Genomic DNA, 25,073 nt, shown 5'->3' on the forward strand with positions numbered 1-25,073 from the left:
ACTCACTCTTGCCGCTTCTGTTTGACCACTTCCAGTTTGCCTTGATTCATGGACCTAACATTCCAGGTTTCTATGCAATATTGCTCTTTACATCATCGGACCCTGCTTCTAACGCCAGTCCCATTCACAACTGAGTGTTGTTTTTGCTTTGGCTCCATCCCTTCATTCTTTCTGGAGTTATTGCTCCACTGATCTCCAGTAGCACATTGGGCACGTCCAAGGTCAGGGGCAGCAGCCGAGAAGAGCTACCCCACCTCCAGGGTCAGGGGAGGCAGCCATGAAGAGATACCCCCCACGTCTAAGGTAAGGAGCAGTGGCTGTGCTTTGCTGGAGCAGCCGTGAAGAGATACCCCATGTCCAAGGCAAGAGAAACCCAAGGCAGCAAAGCTGCTTAAGTCTACTGTATTTTTGTTGCTAAGGATGTCCTCCATTTGTACCTATGCAAGCAGATCTTAGCATACACATGCAGAAAATTAGATTCATCTTTATTAACTTTCATAATCTTCAATTTAGTCTGTCACTTGGTGGTTCAGACTGTAAAGTGTCTGTCTACAACGTGAGAGACCCGGGTTCAATCCCTTGGTTGGGAAGATCTCCTGGAGAAGGAAATGGCACCCCACTCCAGTACTCTTGCCTGAAAAATCCCATGGATGGAGGAACCTGGTAGGCTACAGTCCATGGGGTCGCTAAGAGTAAGACATGACTGATCAACTTCACTTTCAGTTTTTAACTATTAGAATCAGTCTTCAGTAGAGATTAAAAAAAAAAAAAAATCCTATTGTCATTCTATATATTAGCTAGTGATAAGAGAATCTTATATCCCAACTAGCACAAAAAGACTTTCCATCAAGCCTCAGGTGTTTACTGCCATGGCATGATTGTGGGGGGCCTTCCCAGGTGGCTCAGTGGGCATGATTACAAATATTTTCACAATTAGACATTTTCTCAGCTCACACCTTAAGTAAAGATCCTCTGGCAGGGTAGAAGGGGTGCTTAATACCTGTGGCCCCTCACTCATGTAGTAGGAACAGGATACTTATAGTTTAGATAAAGACTCAAAAAGAATTAAATGATAGAGTCAGGGTTAGGTATGAGGCTCACGCCAGCTAAGATTTTATTCAAGAAAAAAAATGTAACTGAAAATAAAAGTCACTCAAATGAATGAGAGTTTCAAAAAACCCTATAATTCTTCAATGGCAGCTCTTGCACCCGCTGTTCAAGCCGGTTCTAACCCAACCAAGATGCTGGAAGGCAGAGCACACAGTGGTGCCCATCAGGCCAATGAGGGCGATGAAGCTCAGGGCTCCCCGCTGCCGCTTTCTGGGTTCTAAAAGAAAGAGGAAGGAACAGAAGTTACTGGGAACGCTCCACAATTACAATGCTGTCAACATCCACCAGCCATTCTATCAAGGCACTTGGGCTTGTACGTTAGACCATTTGGTCTTAAGAGGTCAGCCAACTCTTTAGCCTATGCTGGCAATTGTCAGATACTGCATGGAAAGTTGTGTGTCACAATAGTATTGGACTTTAAAGCAAATTATAGGATAATAATTAGAGCACCTTTGCTTTAGGATCTTTGGGAACTTCTTTCCTCTTCCAAAAGGTAAGCAAAGCCAGAAGAGTCTCTTCCCCACTTGTCTCTCAGAAACACCGTTTATAGTACAGCTGAGGAGCAGATCTGAAGTCTGACTGCCTGGGTTTGAATCCTGGCTTTCTAGCTTACACTTAGTAGCTCTGAGACCTGGAGTCTTAATCTTTCTAAGCCTCAGTTTCCTCATTTATATATTAATACTATCTATGTCATGGAATTGTTATAGGGTTAAACAACATATGCTGAGGTCTTAGAACAGTAATAGACACATTGAAAATATTCAATAAACATGAGCTTTGTTATTAAATTCTATTCAAAGGTTAACAAAAGGAAAGAAGATAACCAATCTTTCACCATGGCTATCAAATTACTTTGATAGCTACAACTTGGTTATCAAGTTACAGAAAGACAAAGTAAATTAAGTTACTTTGCTTTTTGAAAAGCCTTGCTAAACAGGAAAGTACAGTAGCAGATTTTAAATTTGTTTCCTTGGCAGACAGCAGCGTGTCCTTACCTCCTGTGTAATAGCCGTAAGCATAAAGGACTCGTCCAACGATCCAGGCCAAGCCCAAGCCAGAAACTATACGCTAAAATAGAAGGGCTCTGTCAGTGTTTTCATTCAAGAAACAGGCAGATGTTTATTAACATCTAGGATTGATGACATACTTTAATAACAAGTTAACAATTTCATAGATATGGTAAAATACTCCCTACCAAATGAGGGTAGAATGAAATTGTTTTCCGTCAGGAAAATCAAAGCACTGTGATCCTTCCATGAACTGCTCGCAGACCTGAGAGGTGATTGCTGGCCTGCCTTCTCCTCGGGAGGTGGGATGGCAGGAACCACCGGGCTTGCCTTGGAGGGGTCAGGGTGCTAGAGCACAGTGATTCTGCTCTGGGAGAGGCAGGCCTAGGGGTTGCAGAGCAACAGGAGAGGAAACCAACGGAAAGGCAGGACTGGGGGAGGAGCGCTGTGAGCAGTGGCCTGGGCATTCCGTGCTGAGGGCTGCTTCATCAGTGAGGGCTTCCAGAGGGCTCCGAGGGGCTACGCTGCGCCCTATGCCCAAGTGTGGGGCTCTCCCAGAAAAAGCCAGAGGGGGTGCTATGTTGTGAACCCCAGGATATGCAGTCTTGGAAGGGGACAGTCTCCCCGTTTCCAACACCCTTCAGAAGACAGAGGAAAAACTCATGTGAGATGGAAAAATCCTTCCATTTGGCCGCCCTCCTGGGGTGACAACCCCTCTGGTCCAAAGGAGGCCAGGGAGAAAGAGAGAGAAGAGGTGTGAGGACGTGAGTCACGGAGTGCCGCTGTCCTCGAGCATCTTTCCAACTCAGCACTGTCATCAGTGGGGTGAGCTTCCTACTTCAGGGTTTTTGTTTGTTTGTTTCCATGATTTTAGGGAGTGTTAAATATCGGTAGGAGTATGAAACAACCATAAATAAACACCCAGGCACATATGTCTCTATCTAGGAGGTCTGTAGTCTCATTAGGTTGCTCTGTAAACCCAGGAGCTGTGTTAGGCACTTGTCCTCAGAGCAGTCTTAGGGTATTTTTAAAGAACTAAGCTCAAGGAACGGGATCCCGGGGTGCGGGACAGAAGCAGGGTTTGGGTGCAGAGCAGAGGCTTATGGAAGTCTCAGAACCCTAAATGTGAGGTACCAGTCCTCTGGTCACAACCCAATGGAGGGGAAATCTGGCCCCTTGAAAGGAAAGTTTCTGTCCAAAGCAAGACCCAAACGGCAACTAACCAGAGAACCTTGCTTTATGTAGGTAAGGTGCAGTGCAGACCAAATCCAGGGCTCACAGGGCCACAGCAGCCTACAAGGCACCGAGGTGCCCCCTCGGCCCTGCCGTCACCCCCTGCCCACCACTGAAGCCATGCTGCTCACTGCACACCAGGCAGACCAGACAGGCTCCTGCTCCAGGGCCTCCCCTGCCCACCTCCCGTCTGGGGGTGTCTGGAGGCATGTGCTCCCTACCAACTGCCCAAGTGTCTCCTTCGCAGCAGGGAATGCCTCCTGACTGCGCCCCTCAGCACTGGTCCCCCAGCATTCCCTTTCCATCATGCCCACTTGTGTTTCCTCTGCGGGGGACACCACTTTCTAACATACTACGCGATGCATGAAGCTGAAACGCCAATACTTTGGCCACCTAATGCGAAGAACTGACTCATTGGAAAAGACCCTGATGCTGGCAAAGATTGAAGGCGGGAGGAGAAGGGGATGACAGAGGGTGAGATGGTTGGATGGCATCACCGACTCAGTGGACATGGGTTTGGGTGGACTCTGGGAATTGGTGATGGACAGGGAGGCCTGGCGTGCTGCGGTTCATGGAGTCGCAAAGAGTCGGACACGACTGAGCGACTGAATTGAATTGACATGATGTATTGGGTTGGCCAAAAAGTCTGTTAGGGATTTTCTATAAGACGTGGAAAAACACAAATGAACTCTTTGGCCAACCCAATACTTGCATTACTTTTTCATCTGTAACCCCAACTAAGAGTCAGTGCATGAGACCTGGAGTCTGTGCCTGTTTTGGTCACTGCAGTAACCTCAGGTGTCCAGGAAATTTCTGTTGCCTGAATAAATACAGCAAAGGAAAACTCGATAAACATGAGCCTTCTAGGAGCAGACAGTCCTGGGTTCAAATTATGACTTTTTTACTCTAGTTATTTGATCTTGAGAAAGTTATACAATATTCAAGAGGTTTTTTATCTGTTAAAAAAAAAAAAAAAAAACCAGGAAAAATTCTACCTGCTTTAAGAAACTGTAAGAAGTAACAGAATTTAATTCTTTAAAATATACGGTGCCTAGACATCAAAGATGTTCATTGAATGTTCATTTCCTCTTCCCTCCCCAAAGACTCAGTGAATTAAATCTATTAAATCTAATCAGATGCCTCCCTTCTCCACCCCCCCACCCCCCAAAAAAACCACTTGTGCTGTGCGTGCTCAGTACTTACTGGGTGGTAAACACCTCCGACAGCTAGAAAAAATAAGAAGGGAGGGTACACTTCCAACCTGGAATAGAAAGAAAACAACTTTTTTTTAAGAAAAGCACCCTACTTAAGTACGTCCATGTAAAACTAAGAACTTTACATTCTTACTTGCCAAGTTAGAAATGAGAGTAAAAATAATCATTGAGTAGAGGCAGAAGGCCAGACCACTAAGATCATCCACCTTCTTTTGCTTTGCTTGGGATTAGAGGTAACTCAGAAGACAGTGAGTCCAAGACCTCAAAGCTAACAAAGTGAAGAGGTGAATTAGAGTCAACTTGCTTACAGAGCTCAAAGCCTCTCACCCCTAGGCTGGGACATTCAGCATCACTTTAGAGTGGACTTGTTGCAAATACTGCAGAAGAGTACCATAGCAGTAAAGACATGTTGGGGGAGGGATGGAGTGGGAGGTTAGGGTTAGCAGATGTCAGCTATTATATGCAGAATGGATAAACAACAAGGTCCTATTATATAGCACAGGGAATTGTATTCAATAGCCTGTAAAAAACTGTCATGAAAAAGAACATAAAAAAAGAATGTAGGTATAACTGAATCACTTTGCTGAAAGTAACACAGCAGAAATTAACACAAGGTAAATCAACTTCAATTTAAAAAAAGAAATGGAAAGAAAAGGTTATCCAGTCTCTCACCATCCTAACAACTCTTAATTTTGGTTAATATTATTTTAATCTGTTCATAAACACATTTTACAATACTTTCAATGAGTATCCATGATCATCATCCCAATTACTCAGCAAACCAAGGGTTGAGGTGTAGGACAGAAAGCTCCCACTCTGCAGATGTCTCAGGGGCCCAGCAGGGCCAGCACTCACGTGTTCTGGTGAGCTCGCTGAATGCAGTTGAAGATGTGCCCGTTTTCAGGGTCAGTGCTGTACATGGTAGGATACTGTTAAAACAAAGTGCGTATGATCATATGGTTAAGTGTAGCATTCAATGTTGAGAGTTAAAATCAGCCCTAAAGACAATGTATCCCAAAGCATCTTCTGTCATAACTTTGGTAGATGATCATTCAATTTCTGCTTAAATACATGCAGTGAGAGAGGTCTCATTCTCAGAGGCAGATTCAATCTGGGTCTATTAATATCCAGAACAAGGACGTATGTCTGTGCCATTCAAGGGGTGGAGGCAGCATGCACCAAATTCAGTGCTCTTGTTGACATTATGCCGTCACTGGTGGCTTTGAGATGCACTACGAGCAGTAACTGGGAAACAGCTCCGTCCCAAGAGTCAATCAGATACCACAGCCTTTAAGGTTCCCTTACTGGGGGAATGGAAACTGTGTGTGAGAATGTTAATGGATGTGTGCATTGAAAAAAAGAAACTGGACATGAGAACTTTAAAAGGAGTTCTGCTTAGGGAGCCTAATTATAATTATTCAACAGAGTAGACATTTAAAATTGCTCGCCAGGGACAGCTTCAGTAATTATCCCTTCTAGATTAGCTGGAACTAAAGGAAGCACTCAGCAGACCTGCCCCCTACGTCTAATGTCCAAGCACGGGATAACTGTGGCACCACGTGCTTCTTTTCTACTCGGAAGACAGGAAAATCACCAGAAGACATCATTTTAAATGGGCACCCCAGAAAACAACTGCTATTTAACCCCCCCTTTTAAAATTTTATTTATCTTTGGCCACACCTCAAAGGTTGTGGGATCTTAGTTACCTAACCAGGGATTGAACCCGGGCCCTCAGCAGTGAAAGCATGGAGTCCTGACCACTGCTCCACCAGGGTGTTCCCTGTTTAACCTCCTTTAGAAAATAACTCTCTTCCCAGCAAAGAGCTCCAGACAAAAGCACACCTGGTTTTTCTACAGAAGAGACAAAAGAGAAACAAGACCGAAGAGACCCTCTAGCAGGGGCCTGTACTTCTTTCTCTCCTCCCGCCAGACAGGGGCAGAGTTTCTAACAGGTACGTCAGTAGCATCACTAGCATCTCACCTCTGCCTCTGTGGCTGAAAACGGGTTCCTGCCCCCGACACGCCTATAAGGGCACCATGTGTTCCCACTCACCTCCACTTTGTACTTCTTGCGGGCCTTAGAAACATTGATGGCTAGATGAGTTACCATCAAGAAGCTGGCAGCACCAGTTAGAATCACGAAACCATATTCCTTAGAGAGGACGGCCATCCTGACTCTGTGGGAGAAAGAACACATTAGGGTGCAGCCCGGCACTATGGGCGCTGTGCCACAGGAGGTCTCAGGAGTGCGATGCTCTGTAACCAGCAAGTGTATCCCTACAGATCGAAAAGAGGTGTGAGTGATCTGATGGCTCTAAGAGGTAGTCAGAGATGTTAACCACCCAACAGAATCTTTAAAAAAATGACTGAAGTCTGCAATATACACACAGAAAAGTTCACGATCACATTCTCTTCTGTGCTGGAGTTCCTTTGATCAACACTGCATTTATGAGATTTATCTAAACCACTGCAGTGGTCATTGCCATAGGATGGTCTGGCCACTAAAAAACACAATTCAAATAAATATTTCATAAGGCAAAATGCTGCAAGATTACCAGAAGGAGATGGACAGACAAAAAGGGAAAAACAGAAAGAGAGAGAGAAGAGGGTATAAACCAGTAAGTGCACAATGACTCCAGGCTTTCGTTTGTCTGGTGGCATGGGGGACACTGAGGGCAGGGACCTCTAGGCCTCGCTTGGACCCTGAGGCACGTGCTAGTGTGGCAGCAGGAACATCACACTGGAAGGGAAGGAATGGTTTTTAGTGCTTCGAAAGCAGAACGGGGCTCTGAGCAGCTCTTGGAGAACCCAAGCTGCTACTGCTGCTAAGTCGCTTCAGTCATGTCCGACTCTGCGACCCCATAGACGGCAGCCCACCAGGCTCCCCTATCCCTGGGATTCTCCAAGCAAGAACCCTGGAGTGGGTTGCTATTTCCTTCTCCATGGAGAACCCAAGGTGTTCATCAAATCAATACTTCAAAACTAACCCCATGATGTGTCCTGGTGCCTGCAATGCCACTTACTTTGAAATGCATCAAAAATGATGATATAAGCTAATATAGCAAAATATTAATTCTAGAACCTGTGTTAAATATATATATGATAAATGTACAATTCTTTCAACTTTTCTGCATGTTTCAAAAATTTCTTAATAAAATGTTTGCAGAAAAAAAAGCTCATCTCAGCATTTTTCAGTGTTCGGCAGTTTCAGCTCTTTGAGTTCCTGTCCTGCCCCAGGAGGGAAAGAAGGAACGCCAAGGAGAAGAAAACTTGGTGGTTGCAAAGAAGCCCTAATAATCTCAAAGTAGTTAGTGCTGCCTCCAACCTCTCTGAGCTTTATCACCAGATGTCCAAAGAGCACAGCAGCATAAAGAGAAATAGCTACAAGGCTTCCCGAGCTCTCAGCTGCTGGCCCGCCACGTGCACGGATGCTGCAGGCTGACAGCTCATGTGTGTTCTGCCTTCAGCTTAGAGCTTCCATCCCTGCTAACGGTCTGGCTACCATCTCTTCCGTAAGCCTGGGAGGGCTACCCTGCTCCAAAATGTTTCCAGTCATCCTCACTAACAACCCTACCAGACAGTATTCTCCCCATCTTCCAAAGAATGCCCGGAGGTTAAGTAATGTTCCAAAGGTCTAAAAGAGAAAGTAGCAGAGTTGGGATTCAAATTTAGATTCTGATTAGGTTCCGATGTCCCCTTTCAATTCCACTTGACGATTCAGAGCTGACTTGACACTGGAGTCACAGCATCTTTCTCAGTGTGGAATCTGGGGCCTGTAAACAGCTCAGCTCTTTAAAAGTTTAAGTTTCCCTTACATCTGCAAAATAACATTTGAAAACAAAATCCTAAAATCTGCTCACCCCTCACCATGTTTCACAATAATTTCCATCAGTTTCCCTTGCTACAGTCTTTCTTCACCTGGAGCTGCTCGCTGAGGGGTACCCACCACGCTCTTCTTTGGGACCGCGGACACATTCTGGAAAGGGCCATTCCCATGACTCAGCACCAAAGTCACCACCAGGTCAGCCTCTCCTGGGCCATCACGTGTGGCTGCAGAGAGCAAGGAGTCTCTGGTTCCCCTCCAAGCTCCCCTGCCCTCATTCTCTTCTACAGTTAGTCATTTTCAGAGTTTAGAAAATCAGCTTGGGGAGAAAGCTTTAGTAGTAGATAGCAAAACAAAAATACAGAGTGAATACCAAACACCTCTTTGAAAATTAAAATAAGCACGACTACCTAATTACCCTGGAGTTCAACACATCTAGGCCAAACAGGCTATTGAAAATAAAGCTGTCTCTGACTTTGCCAAAAGCTGCCTGTTTAAGAATTAAACTGTCAGGCTCAGCTGGTAAAGAATCCACCTGCAATGCGGGAGACCTAAGTTTGATCCCTGGGTTGGAAAGATCTCCTGGAGAAGGGAAAGGCTACCCATTCCAGTAATCTGGTCTATAGAATTGCATGGACTGTATAGTCCATGGGGTCGAAAAGAGCGACTGAATTACTTTTACTTCACTATCTGGTTTAGATCCAAGTTTCCAAGCTGAAAGTCCATTCAGACCTCAGCTTTGGACAGCAGGCTGGGCTCCCTCACAGCCTGGGGTCACCTGGTGACTTTTCAGCATGCTTGTAATCTTCCCCCAAATCCCGTAAGTTCCATTTTACAGAAAAGGAAATAGAGGCACAGGTAGCGAGGTGAAGGCAGAGCTAAGACCAGAACAGTCTATAGAACTTTCCCCCAAATACTCCAACTAGCCCTAGCAAAACATTAGAATTCGTGGCCAAGTCACTGGCCTCTGTTTTTCTGGCCTGTAAGGGTTTGGGTAGAAGAAGGTAGGTGGCAGGACAGAGAAGTGCCTTTTGAGGATATGTTTCTACTGCAGGCAATGAACTTGGAAAGGCAACTGCTCAAAAATCTGCAATTTGGGGCTTCCCTGGTGGTCCACTGGCTAAGACTCCATGCTCCTAGTGCAAGGGACCCAGGTTCGATCCCTGGTCAGGGAACTAGATTTCACATACTGCAACTAAGAGTTCTAATGCTGCAACTAAAGATCCTGTATGCCGCAACTAAGACTCAGTGCAGTCAAATAAATAACTAATACATGAATATTTAAGAAAATCTGCAATTAGAAATTAATGTTTACTACTGTGTTCCTCTTCCACAATATAAATGCAGTTTCAGAGGACATGCTCAGGCAGTCACACCCTAATGAAATGAAAATGTGTCTCTTCATAAGCTGCTGTGGTGATAGGTACTGGGGGAAAAGGAATCGGGGTGGGGACAAGCAGAAGCAGGAGCAAGACCTTTGCAGGGCAGAGAAGTTACATGAAGGGGGACTTAGAGTCCGATGCTAAAGTAGGTGGTTTGCAAAAGATGGTGTAATGGGTCAGGAAACTGTAAATGTGCCAGGGGCAGGAAGAGAGAGGAGGCCTTCCCCGAGGCTCTCCCTGCAGGGGCCATGGACACGCCTGCACAAGTGCAGGAGCCAAGCCTGTTCAGCCCGCCCAGACGCCGCCATGCACTTTTACCCAGTGAGGAGTCCTGCTTCACAGGCACTGCAGCCAGCACTTCCCAGCTGGTGTGATCAGGGCTAGAATAGAGAGAGCGGCCAATTGTATCAGCTACTAAGCTCCCATGAGGGAGGGACCATGTTTGTCCAGCATCCTCCATGCCAAGCACAGAGTGTGTGCTTATAGAAAGCTGTAGAATAAACAAAACAAGCTGTAAGTCCAGGTGGCTTTCAAAATGATCCCTCCACTTGGCACAGTGCCTGGCATAAAGTATGTGCCTAACCCATGTCAGTTTCCTTTTTATCCCCCTTAAGATATCTACTGAAACAATGGAAGCAATTGGGTGTATGAATTCCTGGAGAAAGAAATCAGAGCACAGAGAAAAGCTCTGTCACTATAGCTGATGAAGACACAAATCCCATGCGGATTGACAATGCTTACAGCTTGTCCTTTAAGAAAAGAATCCGTTTAATTCACTTAGGGGTCAAAAAAAAAATATCTTCATTTAACAAATCCCTATTTTCTGAGGAATCCAGGACAGAGAGCTGGACACTCCCAACCTGTCGTGGGTTTGGGTGTGTGCACTGGGAAAGGGGAGGCACTTCAGCTCACAGCAGCCACACCCAAGGCGGGGCCACCCGCAGCTAGTAGATAGGTCCCACGGCACAGGCTTGCGAAGCTGATATGTGGAACATAAACCTCTCTTTGACAGGAGCACTCATTCGGACTGCACACCACGGTTCGTTGATTACATACCTGCTCTGTGTCTCCAGCAACCCATATATCCACCCAGCAAGATAAGGTTCTTGGGGTGGGAACTCTGCCCTAGACTTTGCCTTCTACATGGTGACAGACACATATCGGTCCTTTTGGAACTGAACTTTCACGACCAGTGTAGATTACTCTGTAACTATCTTGGTTGTATAATAGCACTTGTTAATTTTCATGCAGTTTTCAAGGTTAGTCACACACCAGCTGTAAAGATTAAAATTTATGATCTGTACAAATAAAAATTTATTTAGTTACTTTGCAGTGTTCCATGCTTCTGGGGGACATGTAAAACAGAACCATCTGGAGAACAGCCTGAAAGCAAGGTAGTATACTTTATACTGTTCGTATTTTAAAAATGCTCAATAATTCTACTGGGAATCTATCCTAGGGTAGTAATCAGGAAGGCAAACAGATATGGTTCAAAGACTTCAGCACTGCTTATAACAGCAAAAACAGAAATGGTACAGATGTCCAAACAAAGAGGACTACCTAAATAAATAACATGGCCATAAAATAGAATAGAATCATCAAAAATAGTGAAATATTTCAGATGGTGAAACAGATTTAAAATATAGTGTTAGGTTAAAAAAAGACAACGAAGTGTATATCTTAGTTTTCTCAATAATAGAAAAAATTAAAGAAGAAAATATCAAAATCATAAGCATAGTTATTTTTAGATGGCTGAATTAGATTTTCCTTTGTACCTTCTAGAATGTCTAGCGGACAAGGGAATGGCACCCCACTCCAGTACTCTTGCCTGGAAAATCCCATGGATGGAGGAGCCTGGTAGGCTGCAGTCCATGGGGTTGCTAAGAGTCAAACACGACTGAGTGACTTCACTTTCACTTTTCACTTTCATGCATTGGAGAAGGAAATGGCAACCCACTCCAGTGTTCTTGCCTGGAGAATCCCAGGGATGGGGGAGCCTGGTGGGCTGCCGTCTATGCGGTTGCACAGAGTCGGACACGACTGAAGCGACTTAGCAGCAGCAGCAGAATGTCTAAAGTGAGCAAATATATGCCAAAAAGTTATATGAAAAATGGCCTAACAAAGACCTAAGCAGACATTTCTCCAAAGAAGACATACAGATGGCTAAGAAACACATGGAAAAATGCTCAACATCACTTATTAGAGATATGCAAATCAAAACTAAAATGAGGTTTCACTTCATACCGATCAGAATGGCCATGATCAAAAAATCTACAAACAATAAATGCTAGACAGAATGAGGATAAAAAAGGGAACCCTCTTGTACTGTTCATGGGAATGTAAACTGATAAAGTCACTCACTATGGAGAACAGTATGGAGATTTCTTTAAAAACTAGGAAACTACCATATGACCCAGCAATCCCATTATTGGGCACATAGCCTGAGAAAACCACAATTCTAACAGACACATGTACCCCAGCGTTCACTGCAGCACTGTTTATAATAGCCAGGACACGGAAGCAGCCTAGATGTCCATCGGCAGAGGAATGGATAAGAAAGCTGTGGTACATATACACAGTGGAATATTACTCAGCCATAAGAATGAACAAATCTGAGTCAGTTCTAGTGAGGTAAATGAACCTAGAGCCTGTTATACAGAGTGAGGTAAGTCAGAAAGAGAAAAATATCATGTATTCGTGAATATATATGGAATCTAGAAAAATGATACGATGAATCTATATGTAGGGCAGCAACAGAGATGCAGACGTAGAGAATACGCTTGTGGAGTCAGTGCGGGAAGGAGAGGGTGGAATGAACTGAGGAAGTAGCACTAAAACATACACATTGCCATATGTAAAAGGGATAGGCAGCGGGACTCTGCTGGCTGGCGCAGGGAGCTCGACCGGTGCCCTGTGACAACCTAGAGGGGTGGGGTGGGGAGGTTCACGATGGGGGGGGACATATGTATACCTATAGCTGATTCATGTTGATGTATCGCAGAAACCAACACAACATTGTAAAGAAATTATCTTCCAGTTAAAAATAAGTAAATTAAAAAAAGAAACCAGCAAAAAAAAACGGCCTGACAATAATTAGTAATTGAGGAGACAGAGGAACAGGCAGTATGTTACAATGGAGCCAAAGAGTCAGACCTGACTTTTAGCTTGAACCCTGTTACTTACCCACTGAGTGCAGTACACAGCCTTGCAGGTAAGGGTGCAGTTCTGAAATCAAATTGTCTGGGTTTGGAACCTGGATCTCATACCCCTAGCTGTGGGTCCTCAAGAAAATTACTCAGTGTTTTTCAGTAGCCTCGACTTCCTCGTCTGTTAACTGGAGATGATCATGGCACCTACCCTACATCATATAATAGTTGTAAAGCTAAATAGGGACACTGTCTCTAAACACCCATCAAGCTACCTGCCACACAGTAAGTACTCAATGAATGTTATTTATCAGGTCACACTGTGTGTGCTAATGTGCCGTTAACTGTCTTTGCCCTGATTCAGTGATAAAAGGCGATGTTTGAATATATGATGATAGGATACATTTAAGAATTTATAATTTTAAACTACCATTTTAAGAGAGCAAACATAGCTTATAGCTACACACATGCCCCTTTTCCCCAAACTCTTACTAGCTAGCATGTTATAACAGGTCATCTGACAAGCAGGAGTATCCAGAAGGAAGCAGGCTTCTAGTACAGACCATGGAAATCAGCAAACTCTAGTCCTGCAAGCCCTCCCTGTAGCCAGACACCCTCATACTGCACGGGGCTGAGTGCGTGTTCATTTACTTGTCAGGTATATTGCGTGCCTACTACGGCTGCTCCGTGGGCTGGTGTAAGAGAGAAGATGATAAGCTGGATTTGGCCCCTGCCCTCAGGAAGCTCATGTTCTATTGCAGGAAGTAGGCAAATAAGAAAACAAATAGTCAATTCCAGATTTTTCCTTCATAGCAATGGTCAGAAGCCAAGTACAAAAACTGCCCACCAGGGGCTTCCCTGGTGGTCCACTGGTTAAGAATCTACCTCTCAATCAATGGGATGTGGGTTTGATCCCTGGCTGGGGAACTAAGATCCCACATGCCGAGGGGCACCTAAGCCCGCACTACAACAAAAGATGCTACAACTAGGATCTGATGCAGCCAAAACAAATATTTTAAAAAACTCCTCTCAAAAATGAAACTAAACGGGTTGGGGAAAGGCAGAAATAGGACAGAAGTGTTTCTATTCTCTCCTCACTTAGTAACTATAGAGGTATTTGTTTCTAGTTAACTACTTCCTGGCACACTTAAGTCAAAACAGTTGAGAGAACATTAAACTGAAGGTTTAAAAAGAATTAGTTTTTCTTTTTATTTACAAAATTCTTGTCTCTTATTTAATTGCAGAAATCCTTTTGGGAATGTTTTTATTCCTAGCAGACTTGAATAACGTTTATGATTTGTCTTCTGCCATGGGAAAATCTAAGGAAGCACAGACAGTGAGAATTCTGGAGATAAACTCATGTTCAGACCCCACCTCTGGGAGCTTGTAAATGTCATTTAATTTCTCTGCCAAATTGGAGAATACTATTTACTTCACAGGATGGTTTGAGGAGTTAAATGAGATAAGCTAGACTAAGCATCTGGTACAAACACTTATTAAATGCTGATCCAAACACAAAGACATATTGTACATCCTGGCAAGTACACGTATCTGTCCATCTGTGTGAATACCTCCTAAATAAGGAGGATATTGACTTTTCTACAAATCAGTTATGTGCTCTGACTTAGGAATTAATTCTGATAGTTTGGGATAGATTCAAATTCGGCAAAAGGCGGGTCTATTAGATTCCGGATGTGGACAGCATACTGACAGAAGAACTTAATTTCCTAGTGTGGACAGCATGAGAACATTTAATTCATTTATTCAACCACGATATACAAAGTGTCTATTCTATGCCAGGCACTGCTTAGGTGTGCGAATATAGCAGTGGACAAGATGCAGTCCCTGATCTCAACGCACGGACATTCTAATGGCAGAAGACTGACAAGAAATATGCCAAGTCAATCTGAGCGAGCAATGACTTTGTGTGTGTGTGTGTGTGTGTGTGTGCGCGTGGAGCTGCATCAGGTCAGAGTTGCATCATGCAGGATCCTTCATTGTGGTGCACAGATTCTCTAGTTGCGGCATGCAGGCTTAGCTGCTCCATAGCATGTGGGGTCTTAGTTCCCCAACCAGGAATTGAACCTGCATCGCCTGCACTGCAAAGCAGATTCTTAACCACTGGACCGCCAGGGAAGTTCTCAGGAATGACGATTATGGAGAACATACAAGGCAGTGGTGAAAGGGGATGGGTGGGGGAGGGGGCTACTACAGCAGGATCGTCTGGGAAAGGTCGCTTTTCTGCAGCCAACATCTGCACTGACAGATGGATGTAGAAGAAACAGCCATGCAACACTGAGGAAAAGAACATTCCAGTCAGAGGCAAGATCAAGTGCAAAGAAAGGCTCTGGGTGAGGAAAGGCCAGGACTCCAGTAAATGGTGAGAGTGCTGCTTCTCCTGCTTCTCCCTCAAGGGACTAAAATGAGATGAGCAGAAGAAAGGGTATGGAATTGTTAAGTGTTAGCAGAGGAAGCATCACTTTCCAAAGGGAAAGGTGTTTGATTAAGCAAACATGACCATCTTTAACCATGTGAGCCTTGGGGTGGATTCAACTCCAACACACGGAAAGAGTTTTCCAGGTATGAAAATGGAGCAGGAGTAGTACAGACCCTAAAGGTAAGGAAGAAAGAATTCTGAAAAGAAGTGGACCCCTCTGTGAAGAATCATGAACAGAATATGCTCTTGGCTTTGGTGAGGGGGACCCTGTGCAGCCAGGCTTTAGGGGAATAGTAGAAAGTGGAGTCCATGTGTTGAAGGTCAAGAGACAAGTGGGCTGTAAGGGAATACATCTCGGGCAGCGCTCCCTCCTGAATTCACTCCCACTGTCCAATCCCACCAATACGGCCTGTGCGAGTCCTACCCCTTCCCAGGCAGCTGTTCTTCCCCACGGACCCTCACCAGCCTCAGGCTCTACCTTTGGATGTTTGCATATTTTGAGAATACCTTAGAAACCAAATTACTCCTGTAATATACATATTGAAACAGCAGAATTTCTGCTTGTAACTTTTTTATTTACCAAAATGTTTATTACTGGCCAAACACGACTTTCTGAGCACATATCAGGTTGGAGGGAAAAAAACTAGGAAGCGTAGCTAAGCAGGTGGGGCATGGGACCAGACCAGTGGGTTTCTAGGGGGAGATCAGAAAGCACTGGTACCCTGGTGACTAGTGGGGCCTTGAAGTCTGCGGTGGAAGGAGCAGTACTTGGAGCAACAGGTCTTTGGTACAGCCAGTGAATAGGCAGTGGATTTTTAAAAAGCCACAAGGCACCACTGTCAAGTCTCACTTTAGGAGTGATCAAGCTTGGACTTAAAATGAGGCTGTGTTGTCTCACCCCTAGAAGATATGCTCTTCTGCAGTGCCTGAGTTCATGGGGTTCATTATGCTATCTGGCTAAGGCACTCTCCTCCAGGAATGACTGACTGATTCTCCTAGAAACACCACCACTGAAGTCCTTTACTTCACTTACTATTTCCTCCGATTCCGGCTTCTGCCACCACTCCCCTTATCTCCCTGGGGCAGGGGTTCCTTCAGTTACAAAAGGATTAATCAGAGAACTTCCTGAACTACACCCAGCAGAGTACTCCTGGGGTAAAGCTCTCCTTCACTATTCACTCCACTCCCTCTGAGCTGCCAATAGAAATTCCCCAGGCACAATCAGCAGTGCACAAATGGAGCAAAAGGCAAGCTGGAGCACTGGGCAACGGTCTCAAATAATTTATGACTTTTGAGCCATGAAGTTAAAACAACTTATCTTTTACTAACTGTAAATCAAGCAAATATTTCAAGGGAGAGAGGATTTCAACTTTCAACTCTCTCTCTGCCCTCAAACAAATAAATAAAAGCCAGAGTGGGCAATGGTAACCCCTACTTCCATTTGCAAGATTGCTCTTCTCCATCGGTACAGCAATTTCTCCACAGCTTTATTATTATTATTATTATTGTTAATGCATCAGGACTGGGACAAGGCTAGAGCACTGACAGCTGACTTGGCACCATTCCCCAGTATTTCATTAAAATCCTTATTTGGCTGCCTGTGCTATTAATCCAATCTTCCTTACTTTACATTTTACATGGTATTTTTTCATGAGAATACTACAAAGATGGTAACTTAAAGGGCTTCATCTGACCATATCAAATGGACTTCTATGAGTACCCAGCACTGGGAGGTGGTTCCAAAAACTCGGAAGTTGTGGCAGAGGTCTACTCAGCCTATACCCTTTCAATGAAGTAGTTGTCCAGCCTCGTTTCTGCCTCCAAATATATCTACAAAGGAAAAGGCCTCAAAATTACTTCCAGGCAAGACAGCTGTGCCCATATAAAGCTACATGGAGAAAGTTAAGAGCCTGGAGAGAAGTAGCACAAAAGTAATTCCCTATTTCCATGATGGGAGAGGAAAAAAAGAGAGTTTCTTTGGGCTCATCCTACATTTTCGAAATGCCAGTCTGGTAACTTCTATGCTAAACAGATGGTAAAATCTGTTTGAGAGTCAACATTTCAAATGGCAGCTACATTTTAAAAGGAAGACATGGACAGTTAAGAGAAGGAAAGCAAAACTATTCTCCACAATTGCTTTGCATATTCAGTAGACATTTCTCCAAGGGCTAAAAATGAAAAGTCAGTTGAATAGGCAGGCCATCACATCTCCAGCCTCAATTATTAATTCAAGTGAGGCAAACAGCAGAGGCAGATCACAAAGTGGTTCTCTCCCAGTTTCTCACATTCTTTAATTCCTCATCAACACTGCTAGCAGAACACTCAGAAGGTGGACGTCAGCTGTCACTTAGGGGAATGGAAGAGCTGTCTTTTTAAGAGATACATGTCCTACAATCCAAATCTATTCCATTGAAGATTAAGTAGCCAGAGCTTGGAATATAAAATATTCAAGTTCCACATGTCACTAAAAACCAAAATACTTATTTATCTTTTTTAGCTGTGCTGGTCTTCGTTGCTGTGCAGGCTTTCCCTAGTTGTGGCAGGCAGGGGGCTACGCTATAGTTGCAGTGTACAGACTTCTCGTTGCAGTGACTTCTCTTGTTGAGGAGCATCAACAGTTACGACATGTGGGCTCAGTAGCTGCAGCTCCTGGGCTCTAGAGCTCAGGCTCAGTAGTTGTGGGGCAGTGGGTTTAGTTGCTCTGCAGTCATGTGGGATCCTCCTGGATCAGGGATCGAACCCATGTCTCCTGCATTGGCAGGCAGATTCTTTACCGCTGGGCCATAAGGAAGCCTCACATATGTCATTTTAATTCCAATGTTTTGGTGAACTGTCAATGCTGAGGACAAATGGCTATACCACTATACTCGCTGGGAGCAGGAGAGGGGCTGGTGAAGGACCAGCTTGATGCTGACGCCTGAGTGAATGCTTCCTGGTTATGTTGGATGAGCCTGCACTGACAGTCATACTCTGTTAAGGTCAAAGCAAATTACTTGCTCTCTTCTTCTCTGGACTCTGACTTCAGCGTGAAAACACACTGAACACACACACCGAGTGGAATTGCTCTTGGGAAGAACCGCTAAGTCAGCTCTTCAGGAATCGAAAATACTAGATTGTAAGACTGAACAAATCCTGGGTTCCCTTGTTTGTGCAATGATGAGTTCTCCCAAACAGAGTCTTGACCCAAGAATTCTTGACCCTATGGGTGAGAGTTCCTTGATGCGCTGACCTAGAGGCCTTGAGCCACCATGGACCATCTGGAGCCCAGCCTCCAGGGAGGTGTGATCCCAGGGAGAGGCTGCAGAACACGTCCCATGGTCTAAGGGCACCAACCTCAGAGGACAGGGGGAGAACGGAGAACGCAGAAGAGAATAAAACTCTTGTAACAACGCATTCCCCTGATGCTGGGAGAGGCAAAGAGAGAAGAGGGCGGCAGAGGATGAGATGGTTAGATAGAATCACTGACTCAATGGACATGAACTTGAGAAAACTTCAGGAGATAGTGGAGGACAGGGAAACCTGGTGTGCTGCAGTCCATGGGGTTACAAAGACTGAACAACAACAATTCATTCAAGGGGGCTCATTTGATACAATCTATTCAGAACAAACCATTTCATCAGATGGAATGCTCACTTTAACGAAGGCCACACCTACCACCTTCCTCAGTATGGCCTCAAGATGAGGCCTTCCCCATGTTATCCCCTACTGAATGCTGGGTGCCACGTGCAGTGCAGGGTCACAGTGGTCATCAAGACAGAGAAAGGAGGTCCTGACATGCCAGGAAATGGAGTCAAAAGGAGGAAGACAACTTGGGAGGACCATAGAACAGGAGGAGAAGAGACGGAACTAAGGTCTCTGAAGGATGTGATGTGAGATGTGAGAACACAGTAGAGAAAACAGCAAGTACACAGCCACAAAGGAAAGGGCTTCACTTGTATAAGGGAGAAAAGGGAGACCAGTGTTGGCTGGAGGGTAGTGATATAGACTAGATGAAGAGTGGTAGGAAAAATCAACGACTATTAATAACAGTACTAGTAGTACATATATTATTTACTATGTGTCAAACACGGTTCTAAGTAGTTCATCAGTATTAACTCATCTAAATCCTCACAGCATCCCTATGATATATTATTATTCCATTTTGCAGATGAGGAAACTGAACAGTTAAGTCATTTGCCCAGGACACGCAGCTATCACGGAGAAAGCCTGGATTCACACACAGCCAGGCGGTCTGGCTTGAGAGTCGTGCTCTAAACCCTTGGCTATATATCCTTTCTCAACAAGGTTGGGGAGCAAGTTTGATCACACTTAACCTCTTCAGAACTTTGCTACTTCCCCAGACCCTCTCCTGAGGATAAACTATATTAACGAGCATAGAAAGCTAATAATTAACTCCAAGCCTGTGACTGATTAAAGCCCAAGAGCTTTCTAATTGGAAGAAGAAAAAAACTTGGAAAAGGTCCAAGTTTGGGGGTTTTTTTTCCTTTCTTTTTAATGAGTGTTAGCACTGCAGTTGGAGAAGGCAATGGCACCCCACTCCAGTACTCTTGCCTGGAAAATCCCATGGACCATGGGGTCGCTAAGAGTCAGACACGACTGAGTGACTTCATTTTGACTTTTCACTTTCATGCATTGGAGAAGGAAATGGCAACCCACTCCAGTGTTCTTGCTTGGAGAATCCCAGGGACGCGGGAGCCTGGTAGGCTGCCGTCTATGGGGTTGCACAGAGTCGGACACGACCGAAGCAACTTAGCAGCAGCAGCAACTATGTATGACAAGAGGAGATATTACAGAAAAAAAAAAAAAACAAACCTCTAATCTTTCAGGCGTACAGGTTTGTAAGGAGCAAAGCAGCACAGAAATTAGCACTTCTTTTTTATATCATGATTCCCATACAACCTGTCCCTTAATTAGCATTATATAGGAATGGAGGGGCAGAATGAAACTAAACTCTGACTTCCTGAAGAGGAAAAAAAAAACCTCTAATGAGTCACACTGACACCACTTGGACTTTCCATCACAAGAAATGTGGGTGGACTGTAGTTAATTCTTAGGAGCTGCTGAGTTCCCGTGAGTCTCCATTCAGAGTGATTCTGAATGGAGGAACTGCACAGGCGGCAGCGCTTGTCTGAAACAAGAGTCTAACTCTTCAGGCCTGTCTGTACTTAGAAGGAAGCTGTGTCACAATCCTTCACATTTCTTAGGCTGGAGAAGTAAAAAAAGCATATAGATAAAAATAAATTTCTTTGGCTGTTAAATAAAACAGATTGAATTACGGCACCAAAATACTAGAATACAAGTTCCAGTTAATGAGTAGGTGGACTCAAGAAAGAACTCAGAGGGTAACAGAGGATTGGTGATTCTAAATGCTGAAATCCTTAGAGGTATTTGCAAATATATTTGGAACGTAGTATAACTCCCCCATGGAAAATAGGTAGACAACATAAGAGACAGGGCAATACAAAAATTCTATTTTACATAGTAGTAACCTACCTGGTAACTTCTGAATTCTTCTTTTTCAAAAGGATAGTATACTCATAGGTAGTATTATAAGTATACTCATAAGTAGTATTAATGAAACCAGTTGCAAAAAACCATAGCAGTATATTCTTTTAAACAAATATTGCTTTAAAAAAAGGTAAATGGTTCATGATCAATTGTGCTTGGCCAGGCTGTTCTGAATACAGATTCAGAATATTTAAATAGAAATAAAGGTTCCAAAAAGGACAAGGAGTACGTCAAGGCTGTATATTGTCACTCTGCTTATTTAACTTATATGCAGAGTACACCATGAGAAACACTGGGCTGGAAGAAGCACAAGCTGGAATCAAGATTGCTGGAAGAAATATCAATAACCTCAGATATGCAGATGACACCATGCTTATGGCAGAAAGTGAAGAGGAACTAAAAAGCCTCTTGATGAAAGTGAAAGTGGAGAGTGAAAAAGTTGGCTTAAAGCTCAACATTCAGAAAACGAAGATCATGGCATCTGGTCCCATCACTTCATGGGAAATAGACGGGGAAAGAGTGTCAGACTTTTTTTGGGGGGGGCTCCAAAATCACTGCAGATGGTGACTGCAGCCATGAAATTAAAAGACGCTTACTCCTTGGAAGGAAAGTTATGACCAACCTAGATAGCATATTCAAAAGCAGAGATATTCCTTTGCCAACAAAGGTCCGTCTAGTCAAGGCTATGGTTTTTCCTGTGGTCATGTATGGATGTGAGAGTTGGACTGTGAAGAAGGCTGAGTGCTGAAGAATTGATGCTTTGAACTGTGGTGTTGGAGAAGACTCTTGAGAGTCCCTTGGACTGCAAGGAGATCCAACCAGTCCATTCTAAAGGAGATCAGCCCTGGGATTTCTTTGGAAGGAATGATGCTAAAGCTGAAACTCCAGTACTTTGGCCACCTCATGTGAAGAGTTGATTCATTGGAAAAGACTCTGATGCTGGGAGGGATTGGGGGCAGGAGGAGAAGGGGACGACAGAGGATGAGATGGCTGGATGGCATCACCGACTCGATGGACGTGAGTTTGAGTGAACTGTGGGAGTTGGTGATGGACAGGGAGGACCGGGGTGCTGCGATTCATGAGGTCGCAAAGAGTCGGACAGGACTGAGTGACTGAACTGAACTGAACTGATAGGGAATATAGATTCCTTGGTGGCTCAGATGGTAAAGTGTCTGCCTGCAAAAGGGGAGACCCGGGTTCGATCCCTGGGTTGGGAAGATCTCCTGGAGAAGGAAATGGCAACCCACTCCAGTATTCCTGCCTGGAGAATCCCAGGGATGGGGGAGCCTGGTGGGCTGCCATCTATGGGGTCGCACAGAGTCAGACACGACTGAGCAACTTCACTTCACTTCATAGGGAATATATTTAGATATTGCTATCTGTGCAGCTAGCACTAAATGACTTTTTCACAGATTGATTTGTCATTCACTTCATTCCAGATTTCCCCAGGTAGGTTCAGCTCCTTTACTATTCTCCAGCTTAAGAGGTTCTCCTTCACGGACTGCATCTCTGCAGAACCCTAAACTGGCAGGATTAAGTCTAAATAAGGGGTAAGACTGCCCTTCTCCAGTTTTGTTCCTTATGTATGGAAAGTGAAGTGAAGTGAAGTGAAGTTGCTCAGTCGTGTCGGACTCTTTGCGACCCTATGGACTGTAGCCTACCAGGCTCCTCCCTCCATGGGATTCTCCAGGCAAGAGTACTGGAGTGGGTGGGTTGCCATTTCCTTCTCCAGGGGATATTCCTGACCCAGGTATCGAACCCAGGTCTCCCTCATTTCAGGCAAACGCTTTAACCTCTGAGCCACCAGGGAAGCCCCAAAGGGTGTGTTGCCTCCCCGTCGGGGAATCGAATCCTGGTCTCCCGCGTGACAGGCGGGGATATTCACCACTATACTAACGAGGACGGCGGCTATGTAAGCCCCCGAAATGCGGTTTCTATGATTAGACACAGTACCTCTACCAGTATCTGTTTTATATATAGCAACATCATTTGGGAGTGGGGTGGGGAATGGCTTGACAAAGTTTTCTATTTCTGTAACACTGTGTCAGGAGGGAAGCTTAACAGAATGTCTTCTCTGGCAGAAAGCGTTTGTTTGGATTTTAGATATAAACGTATTAAATTCAGTTAAATTTAACTCCTGTGAGAATAAACAATTCCCTGACTCGGGTACTATATGCTCATTACTGAATTGGTTGACTTAAATTAAGCACAGACTGTAATTTTGACCAGTAACCTTGGGTGCTTCCCAGAAACTGTAGACTCCCAATGATCTACAGATTTCCTATGGGGTGCCCTTGCTTCAGCTCCCACGGACAGAGAAATCTAACATCTGCGGCAATTCCACACGACCACGCCCAGGTCTACAGCACCTGCAAAGAGCCACACATCTGCAGGACAGTTGGGAGTCCTTCCCTCCAGAACCCCTTTTCTCTGTTAGGGGATTAAAGCCATAAGCCCGAGGCTCTTCTCCTACCCACCCTCTTTGTCTCTGCTTTTCTTTCATCTCCTTTCCCACACTCTGGTCCCCGAAGCGGTAAACTTCGTGAGGAAAGTGTTAGCAGAAGCCAGAACATCGGGGAATAAGCTACCAATCAGCCCCCAGCCCCTTCCACCGCCCTGCAGCTGCCCCACCGCTGGGGCCCTAGGGCTCCCTGCAGCCACATCAGATGAAGGGCTCCTCTGAAATTCAAGACAGAATCTAAACGAAGATTCCGCCTCCACTCTTGCTTTAAGGCGGCGGTAGGAAGTGACCCACTCGTAGGTTCCAATACAAACATACGGAAAAACGTTTCTATGAGGCCGGAGGAAAATAAACACAATTCCCTTGGAGGCCCTCCCGGAAACATCCTAGCAACACATGCACATCCGCAGCTGGCGCAGCGCTCTCAGGCCACTCTAAAAACCTGTGTCACCCATCAGGCCTGCACTGCCAGCTGCTCCTGCAGTGCCCTGCGCGCCCATCCTGTGCACCAGAGATGCAGTTGGCAAGGTCGGGTGGGCTCCGGAAGGCAGAAAGAAAGCGCCCGGGGTCCACACAGCTCAGGGAACGGGGGAGAGAAAAGGAAGTAACCGAGGAAGCGTTGACCTTGAGAATCTCCCTGAGTTTTAGATAGCGAGGCTAGTCTGACTTAGACGCTCCAAACTCACTACATCATAGGGAGGATGGAGGGCAAAGGGGATGCAAAGGTAGAAAAAAGAAGGGAGCCAGCGAGCGAGCTTCTATTCAGCTAGGGATGGCAGAGATATGGGCAGTGCCCAGAGCAGAAGCTTAAGTGCCCCCGAGGCCCACCCTCTTCGCTGCGCACAAGGGCCGGGACTCACCTGGATCACCTTCGCTCGCCCGGTGCAGAACGCAGTGCGCAGCGGAAGTGTAGGTGCGGCGTCCTTGGCCTCTATCAGAGTGGGGCGTGGCCCGGGGCAGTCCCGCCCCAACCCCGGGCAGCACGAGGCCACACCCCCAAGGCAGGGCTCTGGGTGCCCGAGAGGGACTTCAGAGTACCACCCCCGGGCCCCAGGTTTTGAGCCAGAGTCTAAATTTTCTTCCTCCTTACTGTTGTCTTCCTCTGTCCATGGAATTTTCCAGGCAAGAATACTGGAATGGACTGCCATTTCATTCTCCAGGGAGATTTAACCCTCCCACCCCCAAATACATTTATCTGTTTCTGCAAATGCCATCGTGGCCGCCTCCCTAAACTCTCCCAGCCAGTTCATATTTCTCGGGTTGCATTTGCTGCATGAAGTGAAGTGAAGTCGCTCAGTTGTGTTCGACTCTTTGCGACTCCATGGAGTGTAGCCTACCGGGCTCCTCTGTCCATGGGATATTCCAGGCAAGAATATTGGAGTGGGTTGCCATTTTCTTTTCCAGGGGAACTTCCCGACCCAGGCTGCACGGTAGGACCTTGATAATTTATCCCTAGCAGAGCCACCGTAGTCCGCTTCTAGGCGCTCTGCGGTGAGGGCGGAACCACAGGTTTGCACGGCGCCTGCGCGAAGTGGGAGGGCACCCAAGCAGAGGTTGCCCGGGAGGGGTGCGTGTGTTCTGGCCGCGTTTAGTTTGGTGTAGACGCTCACGGTCCCAGATTGCTGCATTCACCAGATGAAGGGTTTAGGGATGTTCGAGCCTGTGTGTTTCTCTAATATTGTTAGGTTTTCCAAAATCCGGCACCTAGCACTTCGAGCGTGATGGCCGCACCCATTCGCCCCCGTCTTCACA

The 25,073-nt window shown here is 45.3% G+C and overlaps 1 protein-coding gene and 1 non-coding gene across 2 annotated transcripts; both read right to left on the reverse strand.

Annotated features, from left to right (window-relative positions):
- Positions 1-1,084: 1,084 nt before the first annotated feature.
- Positions 1,085-24,723, reverse strand: MGST3 (microsomal glutathione S-transferase 3). Its single transcript, XM_027527002.1, has 6 exons — positions 24,182-24,723; positions 6,618-6,741; positions 5,420-5,493; positions 4,554-4,611; positions 2,106-2,178; positions 1,085-1,327 (listed from the first exon to the last, which is right to left on the reverse strand). The coding sequence occupies exons 2-6, from the start codon at positions 6,732-6,734 to the stop codon at positions 1,191-1,193; spliced, it is 459 nt and encodes a 152-aa protein (XP_027382803.1). The 5' UTR covers positions 6,735-6,741; positions 24,182-24,723; the 3' UTR covers positions 1,085-1,190.
- Positions 22,691-22,762, reverse strand: TRNAD-GUC. Its single transcript has one exon. It is a non-coding gene; the product is annotated as a tRNA-Asp (tRNA).
- Positions 24,724-25,073: the final 350 nt, after the last annotated feature.

Source organism: Bos indicus x Bos taurus, chromosome 3 (assembly GCF_003369695.1).
Source record: "Bos indicus x Bos taurus breed Angus x Brahman F1 hybrid chromosome 3, Bos_hybrid_MaternalHap_v2.0, whole genome shotgun sequence".
NCBI classification, from domain to species: domain Eukaryota; kingdom Metazoa; phylum Chordata; class Mammalia; order Artiodactyla; family Bovidae; genus Bos; species Bos indicus x Bos taurus.